The sequence below is a fragment of the Bombina bombina genome, chromosome 6 (assembly GCF_027579735.1).
Source record: "Bombina bombina isolate aBomBom1 chromosome 6, aBomBom1.pri, whole genome shotgun sequence".
Lineage (NCBI taxonomy): Eukaryota > Metazoa > Chordata > Amphibia > Anura > Bombinatoridae > Bombina > Bombina bombina.
Genome location: NC_069504.1, coordinates 1038766890 through 1038793416, shown reverse-complemented (window position 1 = coordinate 1038793416; position 26527 = coordinate 1038766890). Strand labels below are relative to the sequence as shown.

General features: G+C 42.2%; 1 protein-coding gene across 1 annotated transcript in view; it reads left to right on the top strand.

The window, feature by feature from the left end:
- SOX30 (SRY-box transcription factor 30) overlaps positions 1 to 25207 on the top strand; it is a 95253-nt gene extending 70046 nt beyond the window's left edge. Inside the window, exon 4 of the mRNA XM_053719667.1 lies at positions 24793 to 25207. Coding sequence (XP_053575642.1) covers positions 24793 to 25141 — 349 coding nt within the window. The 3' untranslated portion in view covers positions 25142 to 25207. The remainder of the gene's footprint in view (positions 1 to 24792) is intronic.
- Positions 25208 to 26527: the final 1320 nt, after the last annotated feature.

The following is a 26527-nucleotide window of genomic DNA, read 5'->3' as shown; positions in this document are numbered from 1 at the left end:
AGTTTGTGGTGTTTAGTTGTAGTTTTTTATTCTTCTATCAAGAGTTTGTTATTTTAAAATAGTGCTGGTATGTACTATTTACTCTGAAACAGAAAGAGATGAAGATTTCTGTTTGTGAGAGGATTATGATTTTAGCAGCAGTTACTAAAATCGTTTGCTGTTTCCACATAGGACTGTTGAGATGAGAGAACTTCAGTTGGGGGGAACAGTTTGCAGACTTTTCTGCTCAAGGTATGACTAGCCATTTTCTAACAAGACTGTGTAATGCTGGAAGGCTGTCATTTTCCCCTCATGGGGATTGGTAAGCCATTTTCTTAGACTCAAACAGAATAAAGGGCTTATTATGGGCTATAAACTGGTAGACACTTTTAGGGGCTAAATCGATTGCTTTATTTAAGTATTATATGCAGTTTGAAGTTGTATTCCACACTTTTATAACATTGGGGAACGTTTTTAGCACCAGGCACTTGTTAAGACACCTTCCCAGTCAGGAAGGGCCTTTCTCTGTAGTAGGCAGAGCCTCATTTTCGCGCCATTACTGTGCAGTTAATTTTGAGTTCAGTACATGCAGCTGCATGTGTGAGGGTCTGGAATCCACTAAAAACGTTCCTAGAAGGCTTCATTTGGTATCATATACCCCCCTGGGATTGGTGAAGTTGCAGCAAAGGCTGTGGCTGGGACTGTAAGGGGGTTAAAATTAAAAACATTTTAAGGGTTAACAGCTTGAAAATTGGGGTGCAATACTTTGAATGTATTAAGACACTGTGGTGAAAATTTGGTAAAGATTGGATAATTCCTTCATAGTTTTTCACATATTCAGTAATAAAGTGTGCCCTGTTTAACATTTAAAGAGACAGTAACGGCTTTGTTTTAAAACGGTTTTTGTGCTTTATTAACCAGTTTAAGCCAGTTTAACATGTCTGTACCTTCAGATAGATCATGTTCTGTATGTATGGTAGCCAATGTGGTTCCCCCTTCAAATATAGTGTGATAATTGTGCCATTGCGTCCAAACAAAGTAAGGACAGAACTGTCACAAATTGTAAAGTTGCCCAGGATGATTCCTCAGATGAAGGAAGTAGACATAGTTCTACATCATCTCCTTCTGTGTCTATACCAGTTATGCCCGCTCAGGCGACCCCTAGTACTTCTAGCGCGCCAATGCTTGTTGCTATGCAGTAATTGACGGCAGTAATGGATAACTCCATAGCTAATATTTTATCCAAAATGCCAGCATTTCAGAGAAAGCGCGATTGCTCTGTTTTAAACACTGTAGAGCAGGAGGGCGCTGATGATAATTTTTCTGTCATACCCTCACACCAATCTGAAGTGGCAGTGAGGGAGGGTTTGTCAGATGGGGAAATTTCTGATACAGGAAGAATTTCTCAGCAGGCAGAACCTGATGTTGTGACATTTAAATTTAAATTAGAGCATCTCCGCGCATTACTTAAGGAGGTGCTATCTACTCTGGATGATTGTGACAATCTGGTCAACCCAGAAAAATTGTGCACCCTGATGCTTTTCCGATACCTAAACGGGTGGCGGACATAGTGAATAAGGAGTGGGAGAAGCCAGGCATACCTTTTGTCCCTCCTCCTATATTTAAGAAATTGTTCCCTATGGTCGACCCCAGGAAGGACACATGGCAAACAGTCCCTAAGGTCGAGGGGGAGTTTTCTATTCTAGCCAAGCGCACGACCATTCCTATTGAGGACAATTGTGCTTTCAAAGATCCTATGGATAAAAAAATTGGAGGGTTTGCTTAAAAAGATTTTTGTACAGCAAGGTTACCTCCTTCAACCTATTTCGTGCATTATTCCTGTCACTACAGCGGCGTGGTTCTGGTTCGAGGAACTGGAAAAGTCGCTCAGTAGGGAGACTCCGTATGAGGAAGTCATGGACAGAATTTACGCACTTAAGTTAGCTAATTCCTTTATTTTAGACGCCGCTTTGCAGTTAGCGAGGTTAGCGGCATAAAATTCAGGGTTTACAATTGTGACGCGCAGAGCGCTCTGGCTAAAGTCTTGGTCGGCAGATGTATCTTCCAAGACAAAATTGCTTAATACCCCTTTCAAAGGTAAGACCCCTTTTGGGCCAGAATTGAAAGAGATTATTTCAGTCATCACTGGGGGAAAGGGCCATGCCCTCCCACAAGATAAACCTTTCAAGGCTAAGAATAAGTCCAATTTTCGTTCCTTTCACAATTTCAGGAACGGACCGGCTTCCAACTCGGCAGCCTCTAGACAAGAGGGTAACGCTTCCCAGACTAAACCAGCTTGGAAATCAATGCAAGGCTGGAACAAGGGTAAACAGGCCAAAAAACCTGCTGCTGCTACCAAGACAGCATGAAGAGGTAGCCCCCGATCCGGAACCGGATCTAGTAGGGGGCAGACTCTCTCTCTTTGCTCAGGCTTGGGCAAGAGATGTTCAGGATCCCTGGGCACTAGAAATAGTCTCTCAGGGTTATCTTCTAGAATTCAAGGAACTACCCCCAAGGGGAAGGTTCCACATGTCTCACTTATCTTCAAACCAAGTAAAGAGACAGGCATTCTTACATTGTGTAGAAGACCTGTTAAAGATGGGAGTGATACTCCCAGTTCCAACTGTGGAACAAGGTCAGGGGTTTTTACTCAAATCTGTTCCCAAAAAAAGAGGGAACTTTCAGACCAATTCTGGATTTAAAAATTCTAAACAAATTTCTCAGAGTGCCATCGTTCAAAATGGAAACTATTCGAACGATTTTACCTACAATCCAGGAGGGTCAATTTATGACTACCGTGGATCTAAAGGATGCGTATCTGCATATTCCTATCCACAAAGATCATCATCAGTTCCTAAGGTTCGCCTTTCTGGACAAACATTACCTATTGTGGCTCTCCCATTTGGACTAGCCACTGCTCCAAGGATTTTCACAAAGGTGCTCGGGTCCCTTCTAGCGGTTCTAAGACCCAGGGGCATTGCAGTGGCACCTTACTTGGACGACATCCTAATTCAAGCGTTGTCTCTTTCAAAGACAAAGGCTCACACAGACATTGTTCTAGCCTTTCTCAGATCTCACGGGTGGTAGGTGAACATAGAAAAAAGTTCCCCGTCTCCGTCAACAAGAGTCCCTTTCTTGGGAACAATAATAGATTCTTTAGAAATGAAGATTTTCCTGACAGATGTCAGAGAGTCAAAGCTTCTAAAACGCTTGTCAAGTTCTTCACTCTGTTCTACGGCCTTCCATAGCTCAGTGCATGGAAGTAGTAGGGTTGATGGTTGCAACAATGGACATAGTTCTTTTTGCGCGAATTCATCTAAGACCATTACAACTGTGCATGCTCAAACAGTGGAATGGGGACTATACAGACTTGTCTCCAGTGATTCAAGTAGATCAGAAGACCAGAGACTCACTCCGTTGGTGGCTGACTCAGGATCACCTGTCCCAGGGAATGAGCTTCCGCAGACCAGAATGGGTCATTGTCATGACCGACGCCAGTCTATTAGGCTGGGGCGCAGTCTGGGATTCCCTGAAAGCTCAGGGTCTATGGTCTCGGGAAGAGTCTCTTCTCCCGATAAACATCCTGGAACTGAGAGCGATATTCAATGCTCTCCGGGCTTGGCCTCAACTAGCAAAGGCCAGATTCATAAGATTCCAATCAGACAACATGACGACTGTTGCTTACTTCAACCATCAGGGGGGAACAAGGAGTTCCCTGGCGATGAGAGAGGTGACCAAGATCATCAAATGGGCGGAGGATCACTCCTACCACCTGTCTGCGATCCACATCCCAGGAGTGGAAAACTGGGAGGTGGATTATCTGAGTCGTCAGACCTTTCATCCCGGGGAGTGGGAACTCCACCCGGAGGTGTTTGCCCAGTTGACCCAATTATGGGGCATTCCAGACATGGATCTGATGGCGTCTCATCAGAACTTCAAGGTTCCTTGCTACGGGTCCAGATCCAGGGATCCCAAGGCGACTCTAGTGGATGCATTAGTGGCGCCTTGGACTTTCAACCTAGCTTATGCGTTTCCACCGTTCCTTCTCATTCCCAGGCTGGTAGCCAGGATCAAACAGGAGAAGGCCTCGGTGATTTTGATAGCTCCTGCGTGGCCACGCAGGACTTGGTATGCAGACCTGGTGAATATGTCATCGGCTCCACCATGGAAGCTACCTTTGAGACAGGATCTTCTAGTACAAGGTCCATTCGAACATCCAAATCTAGTTTCTCTCCAGCTGACTGCTTGGAAATTGAACGCTTGATTTTGTCTAAGTGTGGGTTTTCGGATTCTGTGATAGATACTCTGGTACAAGCCAGAAAACCTGTGACTAGAAAGATTACCATAAAATATGGAAAAGATATATCTGTTGGTGTGAATCCAAGGGATTCTCATGGAGTAAGATTAAAATTCCTAGGATCCTTTCCTTTCTCCAAGAAGGTTTGGATAAGGGATTATCAGCGAGTTCTCTAAAAGGACATATTTCTGCTTTATCTGTCTTGTTACACAAACGACTGGCAGCTGTGCCAGATGTTCAAGCTTTTGTTCAGGCTTTGGTCAGGATCAAGCCTGTTTACAGACCCTTGACTCCTCCCTGGAGTCTAAATTTGGTTCTTTCAGTTCTTCAAGGGGTTCCGTTTGAACCCTTACATTCCATAGATATCAAGTTGTTATCTTGGAAAGTTCTGTTTTTGGTTGCTATTCTTCTGCTAGAAGAGTTTCTGAATTATCTGCTCTGCAGTGTAATCCGCCCTATCTGGTGTTCCATTCAGATAAGGTTGTTTTGCGTACTAAACCTGGTTTCCTTCCAAAGGTTGTTTCCAACAAGAATATTAACCAGGAAATAGTTGTGCCTTCTTTGTGTCCGAATCCAGTTTCAAAGAAGGAACGCTTGTTACACAATTTAGATGTAGTCCGTGCTTTAAAGTTCTATTTAGAAGCAACAAAGGATTTCAGACAAACGTCTTCTCTGTTTGTAGTTTATTCTAGCAAGAGGAGAGGTCAAAAAAGCTACTGCTACCTCTCTTTCCTTTTGGCTGAAAAGCATCATACGATTGGCTTACGAGACTGCCGGACGGCAGCCTCCTGAACGAATCACAGCTCACTCTACTAGGGCTGTGGCTTCCACATGGGCCTTCAAGAACGAGGCTTCTGTTGATCAGATATGTAAGGCAGCGACCTGGTCTTCTCTGCACACTTTGTCCAAATTCTACAAATTTGATACTTTTGCTTCTTCGGAGGCTATTTTTGGGAGAAAGGTTTTGCAAGCCGTGGTGCCTACTGTTTAGGTAACCTGATTTGCTCCCTCCCTTCATCCGTGTCCTAAAGCTTTGGTATTGGTTCCCACAAGTAATGGATGACACCGTGGACCGGACACACCAATGTTGGAGAAAACAGAATTTATGCTTACCTGATAAATTACTTTCTCCAATGGTGTGTCCGGTCCACGGCCCACCCTGGTTTTTTAATCAGGTTTGAAGAATTTCTTTCTCTATACACCACAGCACACTATAGTTTCTCCTTTTTTTCTTCTAACCGTCGGTCGAATGACTGGGGGGGCGGAGCCTGGGAGGGACTATATGGACAGCTCTTGCTGTGTGCTCTCCTTGCCTTTCCCTGTGGGGGAGGAGAATATCCCACAAGTAATGGATGACACCGTGGACCGGAAACACCGTTGGAGAAAGTAATTTATCAGGTAAGCATAAATTCTGTTTTTTGGTGTTTAAATGTAGTTTTTTATTCTTCTATCAAGTGTTTGTTATTTTAAAATAGTACTGGTATGTACTATTTACTCTGAAACAGAAAAGGATGAAGATTTCTGTTTGTGAGAGGAAGATGATTTTAGCAGACAGTAACTAAAATCGATTGCTGTTTCCACATAGGACTGTTGAGATGAAGTAACTTCAGTTGGGGTAAACAGTTAGCAGACTTTTCTGCTTAAGGTATGACTAGCCATATTTCTAACAAGACCATGTAATGCTGGAAGGCTGTCATTTCCCCTCATGGGGACCGGTAAGCCATTTTCTTAGTCAAGCAAACAGAATAAAGGGCTTAATATGGGCTATAAAACTGGTAGACACTTTTATGGGCTAAATCGATTGCTTTATTTGGACATTTTATACATGTTTATGCTGATAATTCACATTTATAAACTTGGGGAACGTTTTTTAACGGCAGGCACTATGTTAGACACCTTTTCCAGTCAGGGAGGGCCTTCCCAGTTGTAGGCTGAGCCTCATTTTCGCGCCATTACTGCGCAGTTGTTTTTGAGAGCAAGACATGCAGATGCATGTGTGAGGATCTGAAAATAGCTGGAAAAGTTTCTAGAAGGCTTCATTTGGTATCGTATTCCCATATTTTAAGGGTTAAAGCTCTGAAAATTGGTGTGCAATACTCTTAATGCTTTAAGACACTGTGGTGAAATTTTGGTAATTTTTGAACAATTCCTTCATACTTTTTCACATATTCAGTAATAAAGTGTTTCTGTTTAAAATTTAAAGAGACAGTAACGGTTTTGTTTGAAAACGGTTTTTGTGCTTTATTGACAAGTTTATGCCTGTTTAACATGTCTGTGCCTTCGGATAAGCTATGTTCTATATGTATGAAAGCCAATGTGTCTCCCCATTTAAATTTGTGTGATAATTGTGCCATAGCGTCCAAACAAAGTAAGGACAGTACTGCCACAGATAATGAAATTGCCCAAGATGATTCCTCAGATGAGGGGAGTAGACATGATACTACATCATCTCCTACTGTGTCTACACCAGTTTTGCCCACGCAGGAGGCCCCTAGTACATCTAGCGCGCCAATGCTTATTACCATGCAACAATTGACGGCGGTAATGGATAACTCCATAGCAAATATTTTATCCAAAATGCCTACATATCAGAGAAAGCACGATTGCTCTGTTTTAAACACTGAAGAGCAGGAGGGCGCTGATGATAATTGTTCTGTCATACCCTCACACCAATCTGAAGTGGCCATGAGGGAGGTTTTGTCAGATGGGGAAATTTCAGATTCAGGAAAAATTTCTCAACAAGCTGAACCTGATGTTGTGACATTTAAATTTAAATTAGAACATCTCCGCGCACTGCTTAAGGAGGTGTTATCTACTCTGGATGATTGTGACAACTTGGTCATTCCAGAGAAATTATGCAAGATGGACAAGTTCCTAGAGGTTCCGGTGCACCCCGACGCTTTTCCTATACCCAAGCGGGTGGCGGATATAGTAAATAAGGAGTGGGAAAAGCCCGGCATACCTTTTGTTCCCCCCCCTATATTTAAGAAATTATTTCCTATGGTCGACCCCAGAAAGGACTTATGGCAGACAGTCCCTAAGGTCGAGGGGGCAGTTTCTACTCTAAACAAGCGCACTACTATTCCTATCGAGGATAGTTGTGCTTTCAAAGATCCTATGGATAAAAAATTGGAGGGTTTGCTTAAAAAGATTTTTGTGCAGCAAGGTTACCTTCTACAACCCATTTCGTGCATTGTTCCTGTCACTACAGCAGCGTGGTTCTGGTTCGAAGAACTAGAAAAGTCGCTCAGTAGAGAGACTCCATATGAGGAGGTTATGGACAGAGTTCACGCACTTAAGTTGGCTAACTCTTTTATTTTAGATGCCGCTTTGCAATTAGCTAGATTAGCGGCGAAAAATTCAGGGTTTGCAATTGTGGCGCGCAGAGCGCTTTGGCTAAAGTCTTGGTCAGCGGATGTATCATCCAAGACAAAATTGCTTAACATCCCTTTCAAAGGTAAAACTCTATTTGGACCAGAATTGAAAGAGATTATCTCAGACATCACTGGGGGAAAGGGCCACGGCCTTCCACAAGATAGGCCTTTCAAGGCCAAGAATAAGTCTAATTTTCGTTCCTTTCGCAATTTCAGGAACGGACCGGCCTCTAATTCTGCATCCTCTAAGCAAGAGGGTAATGCCTCACAACCCAAACCAGCCTGGAAACCGATGCAAGGCTGGAACAAGGGTAAGCAGGCCAAGAAGCCTGCTGCTGCTAACAAAACAGCATGAAGGAGTAGCCCCCGATCCGGGACCGGATCTAGTAGGGGGCAGACTCTCTCTCTTTGCTCAGGCTTGGGCAAGAGATGTTCAGGATCCCTGGGCACTAGAAATAGTTTCTCAGGGTTATCTTCTGGAATTCAGGGAACTACCCCCAAGGGGAAGGTTCCACATGTCTCACTTATCCTTAAACCAAATAAAGAGACAGGCGTTCTTACATTGTGTAGAAGACCTGTTAAAGATGGGAGTGATACACCCAGTTCCAATAAAGGAACAAGGAATGGGATTTTATTGAAATCTGTTCGTAGTTCCCAAAAAAGAGGGAACCTTCAGACCGATTTTGGATTTGAAGATCCTAAACAAATTTCTCAGGGTACCATCGTTCAAGATGGAAACGATTCGAGCGATTCTACCCACTATCCAGGAAGGTCAATTTATGACTACCGTGGATCTAAAGGATGCGTACCTACATATTCCTATCCACAAAGAACATCATCAGTTCCTAAGGTTTGCCTTTCTGGACAAACATTACCAGTTTGTGGCCCTCCCATTCGGGTTAGCCACTGCTCCAAGGATTTTCACAAAGGTACTCGGGTCCCTTCTAGCGGTTCTAAGACCGAGGGGCATTGCAGTAGTACCATACTTGGACGACATTCTAATGCAAGCGTCGTCCCTGTCAAAAGCAAAGGCTCATACAGACATCGTTCTAGCCTTTCTCAGATCACACGGATGGAAGGTGAACATAGAAAAAAGTTCTCTGTCTCCGTCAACAAGAGTTCCCTTCTTGGGAACAATAATAGATTCCTTAGAAATGAGGATTTTTCTGACAGAGGTCAGAAAATCAAAACTTCTAAGCACTTGTCAAGTTCTTCATTCTGTTCCACGTCCTTCCATAGCGCAGTGCATGGAAGTAGTAGGGTTGATGGTTGTAGCAATGGACATAGTTCCTTTTGCACAAATTCATCTAAGACCATTACAACTGTGCATGCTCAAACAGTGGAATGGGGACTATACAGACTTATCTCCAGTGATTCAAGTAGATCAAAAGACCAGACACTCACTCCGTTGGTGGCTAACCCAGGATCACCTGTCCCAGGGAATGAGCTTCCGCAGACCAGAGTGGGTCATCGTCACGACCGACGCCAGTCTAGTGGGCTGGGGCGCGGTCTGGGACTCCCTGAAAGCTCAGGGTCTATGGTCTCGGGAAGAGTCTCTTCTCCCGATAAACATTCTGGAACTGAGAGCGATATTCAATACTCTCAGGGCTTGGCCTCGACTAGCAAAGGCCAGATTCATAAGATTCATGATGACGGTTGCTTACATCAACCATCAGGGGGGAACAAGGAGTTCCCTGGCGATGAGAGACGTGACCAAAATCATAAAATGGGCAGAGGATCACTCCTGCCACCTATCTGCGATCCACATCCCAGGAGTGGTAAACTGGGAGGCGGATTATCTGAGTTGTCAGACATTCCATCCGGGGGAGTGGGAACTCCACCCGGAGATTTTTGCCCAGTTGATTCAATTATGGGGCATTCCAGACATGGATCTGATGGCGTCTCGTCAGAACTTCAAGGTTCCTTGCTACGGGTCCAGATCCAGGGATCCCAAGGCGACTCTAGTAGATGCACTAGTAGCACCTTGGACCTTCAACCTAGCTTATGTATTTCCACCGTTTCCTCTCATTCCCAGGCTTGTAGCCAGGATCAAACAGGAGAGGGCCTCGGAGATCTTGATAGCTCCTGCGTGGCCACGCAGGACTTGGTATGCAGACCTGGTGAATATGTCATCGGTTCCACCATGGAAGCTACCTTTGAGACAGGACCTTCTTGTTCAGGGTCCATTCGAACATCCAAATCTGGTCTCCCTCCAGCTGACGGCTTGGAGATTGAACGCTTGATCCTATCAAAGCGTGGGTTTTCAGATTCTGTGATAGATACTCTAGTTCAGGCCAGAAAACCAGTAACTAGAAAGATTTACCATAAAATATGGAAAAGATATATCTGTTGGTGTGAATCCAAAGGGTTCCCATGGAATAAGATAAAAATTCCTAAGATTCTCTCCTTTCTACAAGAAGGTTTGGAGGAAGGATTATCTGCAAGTTCTCTAAAGGGACAGATCTCTGCTTTATCTGTCTTACTACATAAAAGACTGGCAGCTGTGCCAGATGTTCAAGCATTTGTTCAGGCTCTGGTTAGGATCAAGCCTGTTTACAGACCTTTGACTCCTCCCTGGAGTCTAAATCTAGTTCTTTCAGTTCTTCAAGGGGTTCCGTTTGAACCTTTACATTCCATAGATATTAAGTTACTATCTTGGAAAGTTTTGTTTTTGGTTGCTATTTCTTCTGCTAGAAGAGTTTCAGAGTTATCTGCTTTGCAGTGTTCTCAGCCTTATCTGGTGTTCCATGCAGATAAGGTGGTTTTGCGTACTAAGCCTGGTTTTCTTCCAAAGGTTGTTTCTAACAAGAATATTAACCAGGAGATAGTTGTACCTTCTTTATGTCCGAATCCAGTTTCAAAGAAGGAACGTTTGTTACACAATTTGGACGTAGTCCGTGCTCTAAAATTCTATTTAGAGGCTACAAAAGATTTCAGACAAACATCTTCTTTGTTTGTCGTCTATTCTGGTAAAAGGAGAGGTCAAAAAGCGACTTCTACCTCTCTTTCCTTTTGGCTTAAAAGCATCATCCGATTGGCTTACGAGACTGCCAGACGGCAGCTTCCTGAAAGAATCACAGCTCACTCCACTAGGGCTGTGGCTTCCACATGGGCCTTCAAGAACGAGGCTTCTGTTGACCAGATATGTAAGGCAGCGACTTGGTCTTCACTGCACACTTTTGCCAAATTTTATAAATTTGATACTTTTGCTTCTTCGTAGGCTATTTTTGGGAGAAAGGTTTTGCAAGCCGTGGTGCCTTCCGTTTAGGTAACCTGATTTGCTCCCTCCCTTCATCCGTGTCCTAAAGCTTTGGTATTGGTTCCCACAAGTAAGGATGATGCCGTGGACCGGACACACCAATGTTGGAGAAAACAGAATTTATGCTTACCTGATAAATTACTTTCTCCAACGGTGTGTCCGGTCCACGGCCCGCCCTGGTTTTTTTAATCAGGTCTGATGAATTATTTTCTCTAACTACAGTCACCATGGTACCATATGGTTTCTCCTATATTTTTCCTCCTGTCCGTCGGTCGAATGACTGTGGTGGGCGGAGCCTAGGAGGGACTATATGGCCAGCTTTGCTGGGACTCTTTGCCATTTCCTGTTGGGGAAGAGATATTCCCACAAGTAAGGATGACGCCGTGGACCGGACACACCGTTGGAGAAAGTAATTTATCAGGTAAGCATAAATTCTGTTTTTTTCTATTAAGGGGAGAGACTTATACATATGATTTGTTAAACAGCTCAGCTTAAAACAAACAGGATATACCCTCCACCCCAGATCTTTGTACACACGTGGCTTTGTCTTTGTGCATAACATAATCACTCATGGCACTACTTCATCTTTTGTTTGTTCAGATATATATAATACAGCCACAGCATGACTACCCGAAAACCTACTAACAGAGACAAGAATGGAAGAACCTCCACTCAATCTGCCTCTATCTACATTCTTTACTTCTTCAGACCAAAGCAAATCAGATGCAACTGACACATCAAAAGAAAGTCTGCAATCTATATCTCAAGAGCCCTCACCAGATCACTCAATTATCCTAACAACTAACTTTCGCCTAGATTACGAGTTTTGCGTTATGAGCGGCTCGGTAATAATTTGCAAGTTATTTCCACCGCTCACCTTTAATAGCGCTGCTATTACAGGTTTGCAAAAACCTGGCGTTAGCAGGCAATATGGCAGCATAAAGCTCCATACCGCACACAAATACCAGCGCTGCTTTGAGCTGGTTTTACGTGCTCGTGCACGATTTCCCCATAGATATCAATGGGGAGAGCCGGCTAAAAAAATGCCTAACTCCTGCAATAAAGGAGAGTAAAGCTCTGTAACGCTGCCCGATTGATTCCTATGGGGAAAGAAAAGTTATGTTTACACATAACACCCTAACATAAACCCTGAGTGTAAACACCCTTAATCTGCTGCCCCCGACATCGCCAACACCTACATTATACTTATTAACCCCTAATCTGCCATCCCCGACATCGCTGCCACCTACCTACACTTATTAACCCCTAATCTTCCGCCCCCGAAATCGCTGCCACCTACCTACACTTAATCTGCCACCCCAATGTTGCCGCCGCCACTATACTAAAGTTATTAAACCCTAAACCTCTGGCCTCCCACATCACTAACACTAAATAAATATATTAACCTCTAAACCTAACCCTAAGTGTAACCCTAACACCTCTAACTTTAATCTAATTAAAATAAATTTAAATAAAAATTACTACATTAACTAAATAATTCCTATTTAAAACTAAATACCTATAAAATAAACCCTATGGCCTAGATTTAGAGTTTGGCGTTAGCCGTGAAAACCAGCGTTAGAGGCTCCTAACGCTGGTTTTAGGCTACCGCCGGTATTTGGAGTCACTCAAAATAGGGTCTAACGCTCACTTTCCAGCCGCGACTTTTCCATACCGCAGATCCCCTTACGTAAATTGCGTATCCTATCTTTTCAATGGGATTTTTCTAACTCCGGTATTTAGAGTCGTTTCTGAAGTGAGCGTTAGACATCTAACGACAAAACTCCAGCCGCAGGAAAAAAGTCAGTAGTTAAGAGCTTTCTGGGCTAACGCCGGTTTATAAAGCTCTTAACTACTGTACTCTAAAGTACACTAACACCCATAAACTACCTATGTACCCCTAAACCGAGGTCCCCCCACATCGCCGACACTCTAAAAAAATTTTTTAACCCCTAATCTGCCGACCGCCACCTACGTTATCCTTAAGTACCCCTAATCTGCTGCCCCTAACACCGCCGACCCCTGTATTATATTTATTAACCCCTAATCTGCCCCCCTCAACGTCGCCTCCACCTGCCTACACTTATTAACCCCTAATCTGCCGACCGCAAAGCGCCGCCACCTACGTTATCCTTATGTACCCCTAATCTGCTGCCCCTAACACCGCCGACCCCCTATATTATATTTATTAACCCCTAATCTGCCCCCCACAACGTCGCCTCCACCTGCCTACACTTATTAACCCCTAATCTGCCGACCGGACCTGAGCGCTACTATAATAAAGTTATTAACCCCTAATCCGCCTCACTAACCCTATCATAAATAGTATTAACCCCTAATCTGCCCTCCCTAACATCGCCGACACCTAACTTCAATTATTAACCCCTAATCTGCCGACCGAATCTCGCCGCTATTCTAATAAATGTATTAACCCCTAAAGCTAAGTCTAACCCTAATACTAACACCCCCCTAAGTTAAATATAATTTAAATCTAACGAAATTAATTAACTCTTATTAAATAAATTATTCCAATTTAAAGCTAAATACTTACCTGTAAAATAAATCCTAATATAGCTACAATATAAATTATAATTATATTATAGCTATTTTAGGATTTATATTTATTTTACAGGTAACTTTGTATTTATTTTAACCAGGTACAATAGCTATCAAATAGTTAAGAACTATTTAATAGCTAAAATAGTTAAAATAATTACAAATTTACCTGTAAAAGAAATCCTAACCTAAGTTACAAATAAACCTAACACTAGACTATCAATAAATTAATTAAATACAATTGCTACAAATAAATACAATTAAATAAACTAGCTAAAGTACAAAAAATAAAAAAGAACTAAGTTACAAAAAATAAAAAAATATTTACAAACATAAGAAAAATATTACAACAATTTTAAACTAATTACACCTACTCTAAGCCCCCTAATAAAATAACAAAGACCCCCAAAATAAAAAAATGCCCTACCCTATTCTAAATTACTAAAGTTCAAAGCTCTTTTACCTTACCAGCCCTGAACAGGGCCCTTTGCGGGGCATGCCCCAAGAAATTCAGCTCTTTTGCCTGCAAAAAAAAACATACAATACCCCCCCCCAACATTACAACCCACCACCCACATACCCCTAATCTAACCCAAACCCCCCTTAAATAAACCTAACACTAAGCCCCTGAAGATCCGATTGGCTGATAGAATCCTATTAGCCAATCAGAATTCGAGGGACGCCATCTTGGATGACGTCATTTAAAGGAACCGTCATTCGTCGTTCAGTCGTCGGCCAGGATGGATGTTCCGCGGTGGAGGTCTTCAGGATGCTGCCGCTTCGCTCCGGATGCCGCTTGGATGAAGACTTCAATCGGATGGAAGACCTCTTCTGGCCCGCTTGGATGAAGACTTCAGCCGGATCATGGACCTCTTCAGCCCCCCGCTTGGGCTTGGATCAGGACATTGGAGGAGCTCTTCTGGACCGATCGGTGAACCTGGTATGGTGAAGACAAGGTAGGATGATCTTCAGGGGCTTAGTGTTAGGTTTATTTAAGGGGGGTTTGGGTTAGATTAGGGGTATGTGGGTGGTGGGTTGTAATGTTGGGGGGGGGGTATTGTATGTTTTTTTTTACAGGCAAAAGAGCTGAATTTCTTGGGGCATGCCCCGCAAAGGGCCCTGTTCAGGGCTGGTAAGGTAAAAGAGCTTTGAACTTTAGTAATTTAGAATAGGGTAGGGCATTTTTTTATTTTGGGGGGCTTTGTTATTTTATTAGGGGGCTTAGAGTAGGTGTAATTAGTTTAAAATTGTTGTAATATTTTTCTTATGTTTGTAAATATTTTTTTATTTTTTGTAACTTAGTTCTTTTTTATTTTTTGTACTTTGTGTTAGGGGCAGCAGATTAGGGGTACATAGGGATAATGTAAGTAGCAGCGGTTTACGGAGCGGCAGATTAGGGGTTAATAATAATATGCAGGGGTCAGCGATAGCGGGGGCGGAAGATTAGGGGTTAATAAGTGTAAGGTTAGGGGTGTTTAGACTCGGGGTACATGTTAGAGTGTTAAGTGCAGACGTAGGAAGGGTTACCGCATAGCAAACAATGGGGCTGCGTTAGGAGCTGAACGCTGCTTTTTTGCAGGTGTTTGGTTTTTTTCAGCTCAAACAGCCCCATTTTTTCCTATGGGGGAATCGTGCACGAGCACGTTTTTGAGGCTGGCCGCGTCCGTAAGCAACTCTGGTATCGAGAGTTGAAGCTGCGTTAAAAATGCTCTACGCTCCTTTTTTGGAGCCTAACGCAGCCTTTATGTGGACTCTCGATACCAGAGTTATTTTTATGGTGCGGCCAGAAAAAAGCCGGCGTTAGTTTTTCGGGTCGTTACCTACAAAACTCCAAATCTAGGCCTAAGTTAGCTACAATATAACTAATAGGTTTTATTTTTATTTCAGAGCCAAGTTTGTATTTATTTTAACTAGGTAGACTAGTTAGTAAATAGTTATTAACTATTTACTAGCTACCTAGTTAAAATAAATATAAATTTACCTGTAAAATAAAACCTAACCTGTCTTACACTAACACCTAACATTACACTACAATTAAATAAATTACATTAATGAAATACAATTAACTAAATTACAAAAAAATAAACACATGTATGCATGATGGATGAATGTTTGGAATGGGAAGGATTTTAGACAGTGACTTTTTTTCACTATTTTTGTATACTTATAAAGTTGTTTCTCTTGTAAGGTGTATCCAGTCCACGGATTCATCCTTTACTTGTGGGATATTCTCCTTCCTTACAGGAAGTGTCAAAGAGAGCACACAGCAGAGCTGTCTATATAGCTCCCCCTCTAGCTCCACCCCCCAGTCATTCTCTTTGCCGGCTCTAAGTAACAGGGTCCCTCTCGGAAGGGTAAAGTGAATGTGGTGTTAGATTTGTAGTTTTTTGTTCTACAAGCAAAAGTTTGTTATTTTAAATGGTACCGGTGTGTACTGTTTACTCTCCAGCAGAAAAGAGATGAAGATTTCTGCAGAGAGGAAGATGATTTTAGCATGTTGTAACTAAAATCCACTGCTGTTCCCACACAGGACTGAGGAGTACAAGAAAACTTCAGTTGGGGGGAACGGTTTGCAGGTTAGGCTGCAATAAGGTATGTTCAGTCATTTATTTCTAGACAAGACTGTGTTAATGCTAGAAAAGGACTGATAAGATCCCCATGAGGGAAGGGTAAGCTTTATTCAGAGACTAAGTATGGAATTACAAGCTTATATAACAGGGCTACTTTATGCTGGTTGACACTATTTTATGGCAAGTTGACACTTTTTTATGGCAAACGGTTTTTACTAAGAAAAATCGTTTTTTTGGGACACTTTGAAGGTCCCTCTGGGTTCTTACAGGGGTTGTTACCCACATGGCTAATATTATAACTCTTAGGAGTGTTTTCTTAGGCCTCACAGCACCGGAGTAAGGTGGGAGGGGCCTAATTTCACGCCTCAGATGCGCAGTTAGTTTGACTAGATCTTCAGGCTGTGTTCACATAGAGGCTCCTGCTACAGTTTGAGGACCCATACGAAGCTTTTTCCCCATAAATCTGACTCCTAAGGGAAGGTAGGGCCACAGCAGAGCTGTGGCAAGGTGCTAAAATTGTTTTAACCGGTCTGTTAGCTTACTATTGATCCGGTTTGGGCATTAAGGGGTTAATCGTTTTTCTTGCTAGTTGTGCAATCTTACCAATGCTTTAGGTACATACTGTGAAAATTTCAATAAGTTTGGTGCATTTTTCACTGTTTTGGAAAATTGTGTGCTCTTTTTATTTCTTAAAGTCACAGTAACGTTTTTTTGCAAAGTGTGTTTTTGCTTGATTAAAGTGTTTTCTAAGCCTGTTTGTCTTACTACTAGTCTTTTAAACATGTCTGACACCAGGGAAAATCCTTGTTCAATGTGTTTAGAAGCCATGGTGGAACCCCCTATCAAAATGTGTCCCACTTGTATTGATATGTCTATACATTTTAAAGACCATATTGTTGCACTTAAAAATGTGCCCCAAGATGATTCTCAGACAGAAGGTAATGAGGTTAGCCCGTTGACCTCTACCCAAGTGTCACAACCAGTTACGCCCGCTCAAGTGACGCCTAGCACCTCTAGTGCGTCTAACTCTTTTACCTTACAAGTCTTGGCAGCAGTTATGGATAATACCCTCTCAGTATTTGTATCTAAGTGTTACCTGCAAAGCGTGATAGCTCTGTTTTAAGAACAGATTATGAGCATTCTGACGCTTTAGTAGCCGTATATACACTCACAACGCTCTGAAATGGGGGCGAGGGATGTGCTGTCTGAGGGAGAAATTTCCGATTCGGGAAAGGTTGCTCCTCAGACAGACTCTGATACGTTGGCTTTTAAATTTAAACTAGAACACCTCCGCTTATTGCTCAGGGAGGTATTAGTTACTCTGGATGACTGTGACCCCTTCGTGGTTCCAGAGAAATTGTGTAAAATGGACAAGTACCTAGAAGTTCCTGTTTACACTGATGTGTTCCCGGTCCCTAAGAGGATCGCGGATATAGTAACTAGGGAATGGGATAGACCAGGTATTCCGTTTGTCCCCCCTCCTGTTTTTAAGAAAATGTTCCCCATATCTGACACCACGCAGGACTCGTGGCAGACGGTCCCTAAGGTGGAGGGGGCTGTTTCTTCACTTGCTAAATGCACAACCATACCAATTGAGGACAGTTGTGCTTTTAAAGACCCTATGGATAAATGATTAGAGGTTTTACTTAAAAAAATCTTTGTTCATCAAGGTTTTCTTCTCCAACCCATAGCGTGCATTGTTCCTGTAACTACTGCAGCTGCTTTCTGGTTCGAGGCGCTGGATGATGCGCTCCAGACGAAGACCTCATATTAGGACATTATGGACAGAATTAAGGCTCTTAAGCTGGCTAATTCTTTTATCACAGATGCCGCTTTCCAACTAGCTAAGTTAGCGGCAAAGAATTCAGGTTTCGCCACTCTGGCGCGCAGGGCGCTATGGCTAAAGTCCTGGTCGGCCGATGTGTCGTCAAAATCCAAACTACTGAACATCCCTTTCAAAGGAAAGACCCTTTTCGGGCCTGAATTGAAAGAGATTATCTCATAAATCACTGGGGGAAAAGGCCATGCTCTCCCTCAGGACAAGTCCTTTAAGACTAAGAACAAACAAAATAATTTTCGTTCCTTTTGAAATTTCAGGAGCGGTCTCGCTTCATCCTCCCCTGCTGCAAAGCAAGAGGGTAACACTTCACAACCCAGGACATCCTGAAAACCTTACCAGGGCTGGAACAAGGGTAAACAGGCCAAGAAGCCTGCAGCTGCCTCCAAGACAGCATGAAGGGGTAGCCCCCGATCCGGGACCGGATCTAGTGGGGGGCAGACTCTCTCTCTTCGCTCAGGCCTGGGCAAGAGATATTTACGATCCCTGGGCATTAGAGATTGTTACCCAGGGATATCTTCTAGAATTCAAGGATTCCCCTCCAAGGGGAAGGTTCCACATTTCTCCTCTGTCTACAGACCAGACAAAGAAAGAGGCGTTCTTACGCTGCGTAGAAGACCTACATACAATGGAAGTGATCCACCCAGTTCCAATTGTGGAACAAGGGCTGGGTTTTTACTCAAACCTGTTTGTGGTTCCCAAAAAAGAAGGAACTTTCAGACCAATCCTGGATCTCAAAATTCTAAACAAATTCCTCAGAGTCCCATCATTCAAGATGGAGACCATTCGGACAATATTACCAATGATCCAGGTGGGTCAATTTATGACTACCGTGGATCTAAAGGATGCGTATCTACATATTCCTATCCACAAAGATCATCACCAGTTCCTCAGGTTCGCTTTTCTGGACAAGCATTATCAGTTCGTGGCTCTTCCTTTCGGGTTGGCCACTGCTCCCAGAATTTTCACAAAGGTGCTAGGGTCCCTTCTGGCGGTTCTAAGACCGCAGGGCATAGCAGTGGCGCCTTACCTAGACGACATCTTAATTCAGGCGTCGACTTTCCAAAGAGCTAAGTCTCACACGGAAATTGTGTTGGCCTTTCTGTGGTCTCACGGGTGGAAGGTGAACATCAAAAAGAGTTCTCTCTCCCCCCTCACTAGAGTTCCATTCCTAGGAACCCTAATTAACTCGGTAGAAATGTTAATATTTCTGACGGAGGTCAGAAAGTTAAAACTCTTAACTACTTGCCGAGCTCTTTATTCCATTCCTCGGCCGTCTGTAGCTCAGTGCATGGAGACAATCGGACTAATGGTAGCGGCAATGGACATAGTCCCTTTTGCACGGATACACCTCAGACCACTGCAACTATGCATGCTCAAACAGTGGAATGGGGATTATGCAGATTTGTCTCCTCAAATACAGTTGGACCAGGGGACCAGAGATTCTCTTCTCTGGTGGTTGTCTCAGGATCACCTGTCTCAGGGAATGTGTTTCCGCAGACCAGAGTGGATCATCGTAACGACCGACGCCAGTCTGTTGGGCTAGGGTGCAGTCTGGGACTCCCTGAAAGCTCAGGGCTTATGGTTTTGGGAAGAAGCTCTTCTCCCGATAAACATTCTGGAACTGAGGGCGATATTCAACGCTCTTCAGGCATGGCCTCAGCTATCTGCGGCCAAATTCATCAGATTTCAGTCGGACAACATCAGGACTGTAGCTTACATCAACCATCAAGGGGGAACAAGGAGTCCCCTAGCAATGATGGAAGTAACCAAAATAATCAGGTGAGCGGAGGATCACTCTTGCCACCTCTCAGCAATTCACATCCCAGGAGTAGACAACTACGAAGCGGATTTTCTAAGTCGTCAGACTTTTCATCCGGGGGAGTGGGAACTCCACCCGGAGGTATTTGCCCAGCTGACTCAGCTATGGGGCACTCCAGAATTGGATCTGATGGCGTCGCATCAGAATGCCAAACTTCCTCTTTATGGGTCCAGGTCCCGGGATCCCCAGGCGGTGTTGATAGATGCTCTAGCAGCGCCTTGGTCCTTCAATCTGGCCTATGTGTTTCCACCGTTTCCTCTCCTTCCTCGTCTGGTTGCCAGAATCAAGCAGGAGAGGGCGTCGGTGATTCTAATAGCACCTGCGTGGCCACGCAGGACTTGGTATGCAGACCTAGTGGACATGTCATCCGTTCCACCACGAACTCTGCCAATGAGGCAGGACCTTCTACTTCAAAGTCCTTTCAAACATCCAAATCTAATTTCTCTGCGTCTGACTGCTTGGAGATTGAAGGCCTAATTCTATCTAAGCGTGGTTTCTCTGAGTCGGTCATCGATACCCTGATTCAGGCTAGAAAGCCTGTCACCAGGAAAATCTACCATAAGATTTGGCGAAAATATCTTTGTTGGTGCGAATCCAAGGGTTACTCATGGAGTAAGATTAGGATTCCCAGGATATTGTCCTTTCTCCAAGAAGGATTGGAGAAAGGATTATCAGCGTTTAGTCAGGCTTTAATCAGAATCAAGCCTGTTTATAGACCTGTGGCTCCACCATGGAGTCTGAATTTAGTTCTTTCAGTTCTGTAAGGGGTTCCGTTTGAACCTTTACATTCCATAGATATTAAACTTTTATCTTGGAAAGTTTTGTCTTTGGTAGCTATCTCTTCTGCTCGAAGAGTTTCAGAGTTATCTGCCTTACAGTGTGACTCACCTTACTTGGTGTTCCACGCAGATAAGGTAGTTTTGCGTACCAAACCCGGTTTTCTTCCTAAGGTTGTGTCTAATAAGAATATTAATCAGGAAATTGTTGTTCCTTCTCTGTATCCTAATCCTTCTTCGAAGAAGGAGCGTCTGTTACACAATCTTGATGTGGTTCGTGCTTTAAAGTTCTATTTACAAGCAACTAAGGATTTCAGACAAACAGCTTCATTGTTTGTCATCTATTCTGGTAAGAGGAGAGGTCAGAAGGCTACTGCTACCTCTCTTTCCTTTTGGCTGAAAAGCATCATCCGTCTGGCCTATGAGACTGCTGGCCAGCAGCCTCCTGAAACAATTACTGCTCATTCTACCAGAGCAGTGGCTTCCACATGGGCTTTTAAAAATTAGGCTTCTGTTGAACAGATTTGTAAGGCAGCGACTTGGTCTTCGCTGCATACTTTTTCCAAATTTTACAAATTCAATACTTTTGCTTCTTCTGAGGCTATTTTTGGGAGAAAGGTTTTACAAGCAGTGGTGCCTTCCGTTTAAGGTACCTGTCTTGTTCCCTCCCTTCATCCGTGTCCTAAAACTTTGGTATTGGTATCCCACAAGTAAAGGATGAATCCGTGGACTGTATACACCTTACAAGAGAAAACAGAATTTATGCTTACCTGATAAATTACTTTCTCTTGTGGTGTATCCAGTCCACGGCCCGCCCTGGCTTTTAGTCAGGTAGATTTTTGGTCTAAACTACAGTCACCACTGCACCCTATGGTTTCTCCTTTTTCTTCTTAACCTCCGGTCGAATGACTGGGGGGTGGAGCTAGAGGGGGAGCTATATGGACAGCTCTGCTGTGTGCTCTCTTTGCCACTTCCTGTTAGGAAGGAGAATATCCCACAAGTAAAGGATGAATCCATGGACTGGATACACTACAAGAGAAAGTAATTTATCTGGTAAGCATAAATTCTGTTTTTTTCATTATTTAGGTGTGCTGAGTAATATTGTGTATATTTATGACAGTATTTGTGGCGATACTATACTCATGCACCCTCTCAATAAGAAGATCAGTCAGAATTTACTGATATAATTAAAGTATTTATTCATTACATTATATTCTGAAGTGGTGCTGTTACTATATATTTTTTAAATATTTAAACTAATTACACCTAATCTAATATCCCTATCAAAATAAAAAAGCCCCCCCCCCAAAAAAAAAAAAAAAAAACCCTAGCCTAAACTGCCAATAGCCCTTAAAAGGGCCTTTTGAGGGGCATTGCCCCAAAGAAATGAGCTCTTTTACCTGTAAAAAAAATATACAAACAACCCCCCAACAGTAAAACCCACCATCCACACAACCAAACCCCCCCCAAAAAATCCTATCTAAAAAACACCTAAGCTCCCCATTGCCCTGAAAAGGGCATTTGGATGGGCATTGCCCTTAAAAGGGCATTTAGTTCTTTTTCTGTGCCCAAAACCCTAAACTAAAAATAAAATCCACCCAATAAACCCTTAAAAAAACCTAACACTAAACCCCGAAGATCCACTTACAGTTTTTGAAAACCAGACATCCATCCTCAACGAAGCCTGGAGAAGTCTTTATCCAAGCGGCAAGAAGTCGTCCTCCAGGTGGCAGAAGTCTTCATCCAGACGGCATCTTCTATCTTCATCCTTCCAACGCTGAGCGGCTCCATCTTCAAGAGATCCGGCGCGGAGCATCCTCTTCATATGGTCCCAGACGTACACGGAAGGTTCCTTTAAATGACGTCATCCAAGATGGCGTCCCTTGAATTCCGATTGGCTGATGGAATTCAAGGATTGAGCTTGCATTCTATTGGCTGATTTAAGGGCCATTTGTAGTTTATTGTAGGCTAGGGTTTTTTATTTTGGGGGGGGGGGGGCTTTTTTATTTTGATAGGGCTATTAGATTAGGTGTAATTCTTTTTTATTTTTGATAATGTGTTTTTTTATTTATCGTAATTTAGTGTTTGATTTTTCTTTTGTTACTTAGTGTTTTTCTATAATTTAGTACTTTTAATAATGTTTAATTGTATATTTAATTATTTTGAGTAGGGTTCGGTTTTTTAATATGTAATTTATTTTATTTAATTGGTAGTTTAATTTAATTGTAGGATAATAGTTAGGGTAGGTTAATTAATAGTTTAATATAGTTTATTTTAATTCTACAGGTAAGTTTAAATTTAATTGAAGATAGGGATGTTGTAATTTTAATTTAAAGTTAACGGGTTGTTAAGTTTAGGGGTTAATAGCTTAATTTATTTTTTGGCGATGCGAGGGGATTACGGTTTAGTGGTTTATAGGTTTAGTTAGTAGTAGTGATGTTGGAGGCTAGAGGTTTAGGGGTTAATACGTTTATTTAGGTTGCGGCGGGGTCGGGGAGCGGCGGGATACGGGTAAATAACTTTATTTAGGTTGTGGCGAGGTCGGGGAGCAGCGGGATAGGGGTTAAACATTTTAGTATAGTGGCAGCATTTAGTGACAGGGTATAAATAAAGTTGGGAAAAAGCAGAATAGACGCAAGATCAATGACTGCTAGTTAACAACAGTCCAATGCTCATCGCCCCATAATTGGTGCGCGTCTTTTTGCCAGCTATTTTATAAATAAGGAGAGCGTATTGAGATACGCGGCCGCGATGTTAGGCAAGCGTATTGGTGCCGGCGAATGCAACAAAGTTGAGGCTTTGATAAATATCCCCCTAAGGGCGTGGTTGAAAAAAAGAGAACCAGTGATCAATCAATTTAGCTGCAGCTTTGCAGTGCTGCTCTGTATTTGACTGTTCTCTTCAAACAGCACTTCACTCTGGCTACATTGTTTTAAGGAAAACGTACTTAGTCTAGCCAGAGCACAGCGCTGTTAGAAAAGAACAGCCTAATGTGGAGCAGCACTGCAAAGTGAAAGCAAGTGTCCCATTCTTTCTGCATACATACTGCATTTTTTGCGATTACCTCTCAGATCATAGCATCTTCTGCCCTTGGGCATATGAGAACCCAATATGGTATTTGTTGTCTTTTTTTGTATTTACTACTTGTTGTAATGTAGCTTTCTATTTTGTACAAACTCTTTTTTTGTGAATTGAAATCTTTAATAAAGAATATTTTAAAAAAAAAATAATATCATGCTCTAACGCAGTGCTTTCCAATCGGGACACACTAGTGTGTCGGCAGCAGTGTGTAGGTGTGTCCCTGCTTCAGCACAACATTTTTTTAAATTTATTTATTTTTTTGGTTTCTGACTTTCCGCCTGCCTGCTATGCATATCACATGGTTGACATGTGATTGATACCTTGTGGATCACAGATCATCTTAACCAATTGGCGCAGCTCAGTGGGAACTGAAACTATTCCCATTGGTGGCTTTGGCGGCACATTGGCTCCTGACTGCACGTGTAGTCTCCTTAATTGGCTCGTGACTGCATTTGTAGTCATTGAGTAGGACAGCAGTGTGTTTGCAGTGCGGGCAGTAGTCAATCGGACTCACCGAGCTCTGAGGGCGGCAGCTTAAACGCTGAGCTGAAGTCAGAAGTCAACTAGCTCCCAGTAGTGCATTGCTGCTCTAGCTCTTGATATATGGATAGGAAGTGGAAACTTAAAAATGCTTGATGATGAAGTGTGAGTGTCTTTATCTAATATTCCACCAAATATTCAGAAATTGTGTTCATCCCATCAATCGCATACATCACATTAAAATAGTAAGTAGCTATTGGTGTTATACTGTTATTAAACTTTTTTTTAATTCTTGCACATACATACTGTTACTTGTAAATTTCATTATTATATAATTTATGTATGTGTCTGTAGATCTTAAAACAAGTTAGTTTAATCTCCCTTTTGCTAGTACAACTGAATTAATTACTGTGTCGCGAAATGATGTAGGTCTAAAAAGTGTGTCACCAACATGAAAAGTTTGGAAAGCTCTGCTCTAACGAATTAGAACTTGTAATTTAATATCTATTATTGTCCTTTATGTATTTTTCTTAATTCTGTTAACTGAAGGTAAATAAATGTTGATAATATGTTGCGGTTTCTTGACTGTTCCATGAACTGGGTGTTGTTTATAAGATTATAAAAGGGTAAATAACTCACAGAATCATGTATGGTTTTCTGGTTTGTAATTTTCTTAAAAAGATTTGACTTCAAATGAAATTGAACAATGTTCTCTATATAGCTTTGAACATGTTTGTTTTGGTTTTTTTTTTGCATTTCAGTAACTGCCACTTCAATAACCCACCTTTTAGCTATAGAAATCCACCTGCTTCAGTTCCAAATTACTCAGGCTATTATGAGAATCATTTCCAGAAATATGAAAACGTGGTTTCTGCAGTGAGCATGGACCACGCTTCCCATGGGTATAATGATGACGGTGCGCACAAGTTTGAAAACATGGAAATGGCTTCCTTCTACTACTGTGAATCTCAGGAACCGGTCCCGCATATTCAGCAAATGGACATAGGACAAACAGGGAATTACTCTGTTTTTGCATCAGAACTTTCCTCACAAATTCAACTTGTCAATGAGGCTGACAATGAGGAAGCGCAAGTTCCAATTCACTTATAGATTCAGAACCAACAAATAATTGAATTACTGTATGTAACATAGTAGAAAATAGTATTAGTTAACGTTACAGAGACCCCAAATTTTATTTTATTAAAAAAGGATAGAAAGGTCGAATTTGAAATGCGTATGAATGCATTTAATTTTAAAATAGAAGCATTTTTGCAATATACTGTCAATAGCAAAAATGCTTCAAGTAAAAAGTTATTGCTCTTTTTCTGCGGCAAAATGCATTCATGCACATTTCAATTTGAGCTTTCTATCCCTTTAAAGAAAATACACGTGGCAAGCATATGTGTGTCTATACATGCAATCCATACAGGAAATGTCATTTTAATGATTTATCACTTTTATATTGTAAATGCAAAGTTATTATTCTGTTTTGCCATTTATACCCTTAGAAATGTGGAACTTTAAATTGTCTACATTAAATGTACTATTTCACTTTCCTGGTGACTTAAAGTACAAGATATTTTATTTACTCTGAGTTTACAGAAATAGCCAATAGATTTCTAACTTGGTTCCTGATGATTTAAACTCCTCTCAGATGAGAATATATAAGGAGACTCACCAGTACAGTGAGGTCCCTCAAATCATTTTAGAAATACACACAGCAGGAGGAGGCAAAGAGCACCACAGTTAAACTGCTAAGTATCACTCCCTTACCTACAACCCACAGTCATTCTCTTTGCCTTCGGTACATGAAGGAGGTGAACCTTAGGTGTCTGAAGAAAATTTTTAATTTCATCTACAAGCAAGTTTTGGGGTATAGCCGTATTCCACCTCATTCCTTGCAGTCAGGTAGTGGTGGCTTTAAAGCAGTATGAACTTGTAAAGAGGTACTTACTGCGTTTTCCTAACAATTGCTGCCCTAGTTTAGAAAGCCAGAGTTGGCTACTCTGTGCTTTCTTTTTCAAAGTTCTCTGTGAAGAACTGTGTCCTCCCATACCTTGTCTTCATGCCGGACAGCGGAGCAGGTAAGTGCTTTTTCTTCCAGTTGGGGAGACCATGCACTTAACAAATTAAAAGACACTGCTTTTTTATTGGGACATAGATAATCCTTTTGTATGGGTTACACTGGGGCATGAAGCAGGCACTGTAGCATGTGTGAGACTAACATTATAACTCTTTTAAAAAGAAAGGGTAAAATGTTTTTATTAGGCTTTATTTTCTGACACATATTTACTTGATAAAACAATTCAAGGTTAAACTGAAAGTAAGGCTGAATTTTCTATTTCAGCAGCTTATTCATTTCCGCTTTGCTTTAAATTAAAACAATGCAACATTTTGAACTATCCGGTTTGAAAAAAATGGTTATTTCTCTTGTAAGGTGTATCCAGTCCACGGGTTCATCCATTACTTGTGGGATATTCTCCTTCCCAACAGGAA